At 34.4% G+C, this 9679-nt stretch overlaps 1 protein-coding gene across 1 annotated transcript; it reads left to right on the top strand.

Annotated features, from left to right (window-relative positions):
* The first annotated feature begins 284 nt into the window (after nt 1-284).
* On the top strand, nt 285-6728 carry LOC114174101 (BSD domain-containing protein). Its single transcript, XM_028058855.2, has 6 exons — nt 285-796; nt 881-984; nt 2953-3050; nt 5336-5550; nt 5823-5872; nt 6244-6728. Exons 1-6 carry the CDS (start codon nt 412-414, stop codon nt 6289-6291), a joined length of 900 nt encoding a protein of 299 aa, XP_027914656.2. The 5' UTR covers nt 285-411; the 3' UTR covers nt 6292-6728.
* The last annotated feature ends 2951 nt before the right edge of the window (nt 6729-9679 follow it).

The following is a 9679-nucleotide window of genomic DNA, read 5'->3' as shown; positions in this document are numbered from 1 at the left end:
CTATATAAATAAAAATTAATTTATCCGTAAAAAATTTGTAAACAATATTGATAGTGGTTTCGCAAGAAAACTATTAACTTAAATAACAACTAATTTTAGATTACATAGAAGTTTATTTTATTATTTTCATTTAGTATTTTCCTAAAGTTTGCACAATTAGAGTCCATAATCTTTGTATTAAAATACGTTTAGACGGTATATATAAATTTAAATTTCAATGTATATGGGTTTAGAAAGTAAACGAGTGAATAAATACCAAAAAAGTAAACGAATAAAAGATCCATGCAGTTCACTCCTCTGCCTCATACCATACGTTGTCGTATCCCCGTCAAACAGATCCACCAATCTTCTTCTCCCTCGGTCTCCGTTTTTCTTCTTCTTCAATTTCTTTCTCTCTTCACCGAGAGACCAATGGAGGACCTGTGGAAGCGCGCCAAGACCTTCGCCGAAGAAGCTGCGAAAAAGTCTCAAACTCTCACCCCTTCCTCTTCCCGGATCGCCGATCTCGTCTCCGAAACCGCCAAGAAATCCAAAGAACTCGCCGCCGAAGCCTCTAAGAAGGCCGACATCCTTAAATCTGCCGCCCTCCGCCAGGCCGACCAGATCAAGTCTTTCTCCGACACCATCGCTATCCCTCCGCAATTCGCCGCCATTGCCTCCGCCGCCACCACCGCTTCCTCCTCACCGACCGCCCCGACGCCGGAGGACCTCGAGAAGTTCGGCGTTTCCGACGACCTGAGATCCTTTGTCAGGGGCCTCACTTCCACCACCTTCCAGAACTTTCCTCTCAGTTCCGGTAATTTTAGAAACCAATTTGCGGATATCTATTTTTTTCTTTAACGTTTTTGAACGGATTGAGTGAGTGAGGTTGAAAATGTAGATGAAACTGAGGTCTCTGATGTGGCCACTGCGGGATCCAATGTTCGGAAGGATCTCAATGAGTTTCAGGAGAAGCATGCCACTCTCGTTTTAACTACTGTTAAGGTAAATTCACTTTTTATTTTTTTCAATTTTATATTTTTCTTTTTATATTTGATCCCTTATGTGGGGAAATTGCATTGTGTGCTTTTTGTTTTAGTGCACGTTTGTTGAGTTTCATAGATAATGAACTACCAATGTGAGTCATACGATGAATCAATCAGAAATCGCTTACGATATGACTTGGAAGGCAGTTATCATAAAAGTTAACGAATCTTAGGAGTTTAGGGATAACATGAGCAGTGTATCTATTGTCTTCATTCATGTTTGTTGGCTAAATCCTTTTGAACTAAAAAGATAGACAGAGGGGCAAGATAGAAAGCTCCTCTTTTAATAATAGCGTGTTAATGTGATTGCTTTGTAGAGCATCTAATTTCAGATGTTTGTTTGGGTAATGTGGCAAAGGCAAGCGAAAATGTAATTTTTTTAAATAGTAGTGTGTCTTTGTGATTTCTTTATAATGCATTCCTATTCACATGTTTACTTTAGAAAGGTGCTAAAGGCTGGTGTAAATGTGAGTCTTGCAGTCTAAGCTTTCTTTTCCAGGAAAAAATAAGGATGCATGTTTGAGAGGTAAATGATTGAATGTATTACCCTGGTCATTTTTGTGATTACCTTTACATCATGTTTTTTATTATTTCTTTGTGGTTTAACAAACCATTTAATTTCTATACTTGTACACACTTTTTGTCCTGGTCCCTACGTATGAAACTGCCCCAAAAAAATGGTGGTTGTTTCATCAACAGAATTTTGAAAATGAAGTTGGTTCCTCTGTGAAACCACTGTCAAAGGTAATTTTCAGCAATGAAGCCTTACCCCCTGTTTGTTGTTTTTATTTCCTCTTATGCTTATCTTCCACTTTCTTTCTCTTCCCCTGTCTTCTTCCTCTCTTTATTACAGAAACAATCAAAACATTGATAAAGTTAAACTCATTATATCCTATTATATATTCAATCTCATAAATTGTCCATAAAAGTTCAAAGCCTGAGAAAATCTTCCATTGTATCCATATCTGACTGCAATTGAATTTCAATATATCCAATGTATGTATGACAAAAAATAGCCTTTCACAACAGTGTGTCAGATACATCTTGGTTTATTTTTGGCAATTTAACAACCACAATCTTATTTGGCGATTTAACAAAACTGCCAAAACTTTTATAGCAGATTTGCTTCATTAGTTTTAGTTTTTTGCTAGTGGAAGAGGAACACTAAAGTTAACAAAGTAATTTGACAATTGACAGCAAGCATAAGAAGGAATCTTGTGTATGGACTAAACTATTGAGTTCCTAGGTACAGGGATGGCAATACAGTTTTTTCAAGTGTAAGGACACCAAAAGATATGTTTAAATAGGGACTAAAATGTAGAGCTTTTATGTGTGGGGTAGGGACTGAGACCGAAAATATGTACAACTGTAGGAACTAAATTGTTAATTGAGCCTTTATTTATTGATCTTTTAGTAGTGTTAGGGATAAAAAATGAGGCAAGACAAACGTGGTTTGGCACAACATGATAAGAATTGATTAAACTCAACTGGTAGATATGAACCTCTTTTATAGCTCAAATATAATTCAAACTCACGATTATCTTGATTCAAATCTTTAGCTTGAGTCATATCCATATTATAAAGTATTTTGACTTTTTTTTAATATAAAGTTATGATTATGATACATATTTTGTTTATTTATTCATACAGAAATATTGTGAAATTAATTATAAAAATTGTCGATTGTGTCCTTTTCCATGTTCCATTTGATGATTAATTGAGCTTTACTTCTGTAATATTTGGTTGTGATCAAGCTAATTCATTAAAAGAATCACCTACCTCTTTATTTCCAATAATGTGTTATCAGTTACCATCAACCAGTCATGCTATTATAATGCAAGGACTGAAAAATATGTGTTTGAACATGTTAGGTATCACAAACTTGCTACTTTATTAATGTTTATGTATTTTAATTACAATATTGCAGGAAATTTCAAGATTGAGATATGAACTATGCCCACGCACCATGAAAGAAAGACACTTTTGGAGGATATATTTCACACTTGTCAACACTCATGTGGCTCCGTAAGTAACATTAATAATTCACACACTATGTTAGATTTGTCAATGGGGATGGGAAAAATGTTCTATTTTTGGGAAGTAACTTCGTTTACCTTCACTGAGTTTCATTTGTCCTCAAAGAATAAATATTTATAAAAATATAGGAGTTAACAAAAATAAAAATAGATAATACACTACTCATCATAGGAAAATATTTTCTGTTGGTTTGTGTTATTATGTACTTTATATTTTAAATTTTTTGTTATAAAACAATATTAAAATAATATAAATAAAAGGAAAGCAAAACAATGTAGTGGAACAACTTGTCATTATGATTCAGATGTTGTACTAACTCTTATTTTATATGTAAATGGATATTGTGATTATATGTATTCTTCAAAATATGGATTCTAGATATATAATATTATAAAAGTTATAAGATGGTTTCAATAAGGCAAATGGTAATGCTGGCTTGTGTCTGGATTCCCTGTATGTTGAAATAGATGTACAGATTTGTCTACGAAGAAAAGTATCATGTTGGGTTTCAAATCTGGTTGCTCATGTGTGTTCCAAATGATAAAGATCATAATGTATATAGGTTATAGAGCTAACTAGATCAAGGCTTCTTTTTGTGATGATACTAAATTTGTAAAGGTAGTATTATTACTCAAGGAAAAAGTGTGGGAAAAATAAGATGAGTGTATTTGGGGAATGAGCAAGTTAATTATGATGATTACCATCCAACACTGTAATCTTATATAGCACACAGAGCGAGTTTGGATTCTCTACTGGTTTTTCTCTATCATTTCTCTATTGTGTTTTCAAAATACACTGATGACTATTAATTTGAAAATTATTTTTAAAGTATCAAAATAGTGTATTTTTAATGCTCAGCAAAGGACAATACAAAAAAACTCAGTAGAGGAACCGGACTCATATAGAGCAGCCACAAAATTTTTATTGTAGGATGGCTATCATATGGAAGTTTATAGATACAAGTTGAGTAATTTATATTGCACAGATACAAATGGTAATAAATTGTTAACATATAATAAAGAGAATCTAAAGTAGTTACTAATTAGAGGGATATCATGGAGCATGCCCATAATATCTTAAATAACAGGATATTGAGTTAAAGCGGATATGCATTCGGATTAGTAAATCTGTGAGAAACCCTTGGAATAAAGAGTGATATCCTTTTCAATCTGAAGGTGAGAATGAAATAGTTCCATGATTTGTTCAAGTTCCCTTTTTTTTTAATATCCCTTGAAATCAATTAGTTCAAGAAATAGTGGCATTCCCGTGCTTTGGTCCTTTTTCATTCCCATAATGGGGTTCGCCATTTCTTTTCAAGACCGGGGCAATATCATGCATAAAATGCAAAATAGCCATCTCTTTTGTTCACCATTACCTTCACATGGTTCAGCAATTGCTGCAATATTCACCTATAGCTTCCACTGCATTCATTCATGAGTTTCATATCTCCTCCAGAGCCTGAAAGCCTAAAACACTATTTCAACTCTCTCTCTCTCTCTCTCTCCCTCTCTCTCTCATTTCTTGCTCTGTTTATTTCTCCCATAGTTTTTTCATAATCTCAAACTTCTTTTCTAAATGATAAAAAGAAAGAAGCAGAGTGAATTTGAAATAGTTTGGACATTTAATAAAAGAATAATGTTTTACACAGGAAGGAAATTTCAAGAATAATGTAATAATAAGAACAATATGCTAAGACATAAAATCGATTTAAGCTATTCCCAAGAATTTTAATATCAATTCCTGAGGATTTTAAATGCTAAACGTGTAAGATCAGACTAGTGAATTACATGCAATAATGCTGCTATAGCGGCATTGCATTCCACCCATGTCAAATAGTGGTATTTGGAACAGTGTTGTGTTATTTTTCCCCTTACGCGTAGATGTTTTAAATATAAATTCTAGCGTATTACTTGTTTTCATGGAATTTAGTTCATAGTTTTGCAACTATTGACTCCTGGCTCCATGAAGTTAATTGAAACCGAGCTTTTAGCCCCTTCTAATGTTGGAGTTGCAGTAAATATAGACTTCCATGTTTATTCATGTATGAGGAAGCTTGGCTCGGAATGCTTCTATTGTGTTCGTGGAAGAACAGTGGATGTAGCAGATAAATCACTGTTGTAGAGAATAAGATGAATTCAAAAGTAAAGCTTTAAAAACCAAAAAGTGATGATATTCTAATATTTCGCCCGAATTTTTACTGCTCTTGCTGCTTTTTATGTTGAGTGCAGTGTTTAATACTTTTAGTAAGCCCCATTCAATAATTATAATGTCAGGTATGAGAAGCAATATATGGAGGAGGTTCAGCTTAGAGCATCAGCAGAGAAGAATGAGGAAACTAAGGTGGAACAAACTCCTGTTACTGAAGGAACTGGAAAGGCAGAAACAACAGGGAAGAATGTGAAGAGTAGGTCTTCTAAATCACCCTCTAATGAGCAAGACTTGGATACATTTCTTCTTGGAGATCTTGAAGACAGTGATGAAGGTCCAGGTATATTACTCAGTTTGTTCATTTCAGATTTTGTGACACAAAGCATTCACTCCAGTGGAACATTTTAAAATTTGCATCCCGGATCAGGGTCTTAATTTTGCACATTTGGTTTGAACTTATATGTGCTAATGTGCAAAAGCATGAACCATTCCACTGTCGATTATCATTTTGAAAATTTTCGGGTGATGTGATTAACTAAGAATTATGTCATGATCTTCTATGAACTTGCCATTCTGTCTACGTTCATAATGATTATCATTTCCATCTTTCAGATGATGGTGAGGGCAGTTTTGATGATGATTTTGACAAGATTGGCAATTCTGTAAGTGTTTTTACCTGGATCTCCTTTGGTTTATGTTTTTTATTTTTCATTTAATATACTCTAGCCTCTTTAATATTGTTTCGACGCAAACTGAACATTCTCCATGTCTGTCAAAATAAATTACCAAATAAGAATAATTTAATTTGGAATATTTCCTTTGAAAATTATTTTGCTTATTAGTAAATAGAAGAACCATTGAAATAAAAAAAAAATGCAGGAAACTAGGCACCAAGTGCACACACTCATGTAATAGTTTAAATAAATAAAAAAAAAGATGTAAGATTATAATTGCATAATTGTCCTCTCACGGCATTGCTGGAAATGGTTTTCTTGATAAGATGATTTTGATTTATTATGATATAAACCTTCAGGATGTTGAAGATGAGAAGCATGCGAAGAAAACTGCTGCAACAGTTTAGGATTTTAGTTGAAACTGAAGTAAAAGTGAACTTTGCTGCTGGCAACTACCCTGAGATATCAGCGAACCGTGAAGGCAAATGATTGTAGCAGCCTGTAATTAATGAATGGAGGCTGTAGATGTTTTGGTGAATGAACTGGTCCGGAAAAAAAGTGAAGTAATTCGTCATTATTTATTTATTTACCATAATACCCTTTACAGTGGCAGATTAATTCTGGACAAAAGGGTGGTGTTCAGACCTGTTGCCTTGTACAGTTAACCTTGTTCGTTACTGAAGTGTTTCGATTTGATGTTACTTTTAGTATATAACGTGAGCATATTGATTTTCGGGCTTAGTACGTGGTTGGCATTGTGATTAGGGTAAAAGGGGGTGTTCTATTCTATTTATAAAATGTTTTAGAACTATTCCAACATATATTGTTGTTTCTTTTTCATTCACTGACAGTGTTGATATCACATTTTTGTTTACCTTTGGTCACCTCAACCCAACTCTTGCAATCAACACTCGCTGTCATCACTGCACTCTGTCCACTGCGTATGTAGCGAAAATATTATTTAGATTATATCCTATTAGATATTTTTTAACGGTCAAATTGAATCAAATTAATTTAATTGAGATTTGTTGATCTGGTTTCTGCTCATCAAGTTAAATCAAAAGAAATCGTTTCTTATTTAGGTTTGGGGAGGGAGAGGTTTTTTCGGCAAAAGATATATTCTTTTTGGTTGAGATTGGTGTACAGACAACTGATCGAAAAGTATAAGAATAACCTCAAAACGAGTCCTAGCTTGAAAGAGAGGTTGGATTAGGTGTTTCTTTCGTATTCTCTCTTTTTCTACTAGTTGTCAGGTTACTGCAAATTTAAAAGTTTCTTTGTTTTCCAGCAGTTTTGTATTTGATTTTCAATCAGAGGTGTTTCAAACACTAGTTTGGTGAACAAACTTGCCTTTTGACACCAAATCTAAAGGGACACTCCAAGTTTTGTCCAAGGTGCGTATCTCTTAGACCAGAGAGCAAAGATATAAGCGTGAATTTGCATCCCTCGACGTATGTTCAATATTGCATGACCATTGCCGCTTTAGTAATTCACATGCTTTGCTTAGCTGTAGTGTAGATTATATCATGACAAATAAATCCGAATATTCAAATCCATGGTGATTTTTATGAAAAATATTTATATTGACTCACATATGAGTATCAATAATACCTAAAAATTGGATATGGTGATAAAATGAGTATGTGTTAGTGTATATACCCTATAGTTTTCTTTATTCTTTGTGTGCCTTTTTATTTTGTATTGATTGTGTAATAGTCATATCTTCTAGAATATGTTTTTCTTGTCTATATAATTGTAAAATAAGATGAAAAAGAGGTTTTTGAATCAATCTCCCTTGTGTGAACCCTACACAAAGGATAATTTATTTATAATGATAATGGGTCAAGCCCAAAAATACATAATGGGCTGAGCCCAACTAGTAAACAAAATACTATATCATCTAACAATAATTATGTATTCTATACTTTCTTGATTTAATGAAAATATTCATAACTTTCTTAGTTTTTGTATATTTTCCCTTGCAGTAGAGGCTTTATTATAAAAATTTATAAAGTATATTTTTCTAAATATATGTAAGTATGTTTATATACCTATGAGTTTTGAAAAATCTAGAATATTTTTTAAACAAATATATGAAAAATAATGAGTTTTATTTTTTGTTGCAGGTAGTAGGCCTGAGCAACAGCTGATTTGGGTCGAATTTGGGTTTAAGGAGACCGATCCAACCTAATCTGAATTTAATATTTGGAACTCATATCCGACCATTTTTGCTTCTTGGTTTAAGCGGGTTCGGGTTTATTCGGATCGGTTAGAAGCGAATGGATAGCGGGTTACCCAAATAAATGAAAAAAATGTGAGATTGAAAGGAAGAAATGATTTCCAGCCCTGTTTCTCCAACTTCTCCACCATTTTGGGTTTTCTCTATCACCACGTTACTACACAAACGAAGTAGATGCCACCGTGCTGCCACCTACGGAGCAGATCAGACCATATCAACGAAGATCGAACTAGATCGGTGAAGATTGGACCAGATCGGCGAAAATCAGACCAGATTGGGAAAGATCGAACCAGATGGAAGCATATTGCGACATATCGAACCAGATGAAGCATATCGTGGCAGATCAAACCAGATGGAAGCTATTCCGGTCAAGGACTGTGAGAGAACCCTAGACTGAAGATAAAAAAGAAAGAAGTATTCTAACCTTAGTTAATGACTCACTTAGGCCAAAATAATTATGTCCCTTGACCATGGGAGCAACATTCTTATTTATAAGAAAAAATAGGTTATAAATATCGTATATCTTTATCATTAGATACTGCGTATCATCCCCTAAAGATAAAATAACAGCTAAATATTCCTCTAAATAATAACTATAAGATCCGCTCAAATAATAATTAAAATATACTCTTAATATATCCTCTTAACATATCCTTCTTAACTTAAATTAGCAATTTTATCCTAATCTAATATCCTCAGCATATATCTGCGAACATTATCTCTTCAATCTCAGTTTCTTATAAGGGGTCGTCCTAACGATGACCTCTTTGTTGTAACATGATCCCTCGTCCTTGCCCTTGTGCAAACACTAGTTGTAACCTCGTCCTTAAGGAGACTTTAGTTATAACCTCGTCCACATGGAGACCCTAGTTATAACCTCGTCCTTAAGGAGACCCTAATTATAACCTCGTCCTCATGGAGACCATAGTTATAATCTCATCCTTAAGGAGACAGTAACTTCCTTTCTTAATTTATTGATCCTGGTGATTAGCCTCGGTGATTTGTCGACCTGCCAAACCTAGCTTGGTACATAGCTCTCCAACTTCTGAGCTACCTCTTCTCGAGACGAGGAACTCAAAAGTTGTCTTATCCATCACTGCCATTCATCATTTTCCAGAAACCATCATAACTTCCCACCTACTTTCTGCCATGTGTCTTCCATCAAACAACCTTTTTCAAACCACGATCTCCACTTCCCCCTTTATGTCAACATTACGTAGCCCGAAGTCGACCGTTTCTTCTTCCCTTGCTTCAATACTCTTTCAACTTCCTCTTCCTCCCCATTGCCTCCACTTTCCTTTTTCACAGGAATCTCTCCTCCTTCTTCTCTTTCATTTCCATATCTCGTTTGGCAATATTGATTTCCTATTTTTATTACTGCTATTGTATTCCACCGTTTGTCGTTTGTTATTGCCATTCTTAGACCTCTGGTTATACTGTCAAAAGGGTCCCTTCTTTGTTGTGCCCTACTGCTTGCGTTAGCCTTCTTATTCTGCCAAATGACCCATTATGATTCTTTGTATCCCTGGGCATTTAGACGTCATAAAACCTTTTGT

The sequence above is a fragment of the Vigna unguiculata genome, chromosome 2, assembly GCF_037176805.1.
Source record: "Vigna unguiculata cultivar grain cowpea cultivar isolate G323 ecotype 2 chromosome 2, ASM3717680v1, whole genome shotgun sequence".
Classification (NCBI taxonomy): Eukaryota; Viridiplantae; Streptophyta; class Magnoliopsida; order Fabales; family Fabaceae; genus Vigna; species Vigna unguiculata.
This window is presented reverse-complemented; position numbering and strand designations above follow the sequence as displayed.

What these genes read in the sequence shown, in the direction of transcription:
- LOC114174101 (XM_028058855.2), top strand. Translation starts at nt 412, where the DNA reads ATGGAGGACCTGTGGAAGCGCGCCAAGACCTTCGCCGAAGAAGCTGCG. An exon ending in TCGTTTTAACTACTGTTAAG is followed by an intron (nt 985 to 2,952) that starts GTAAATTCACTT and finishes ACAATATTGCAG; the next exon opens with GAAATTTCAAGATTGAGATA. An exon ending in TTGACAAGATTGGCAATTCT is followed by an intron (nt 5,873 to 6,243) that starts GTAAGTGTTTTT and finishes ATAAACCTTCAG; the next exon opens with GATGTTGAAGATGAGAAGCA.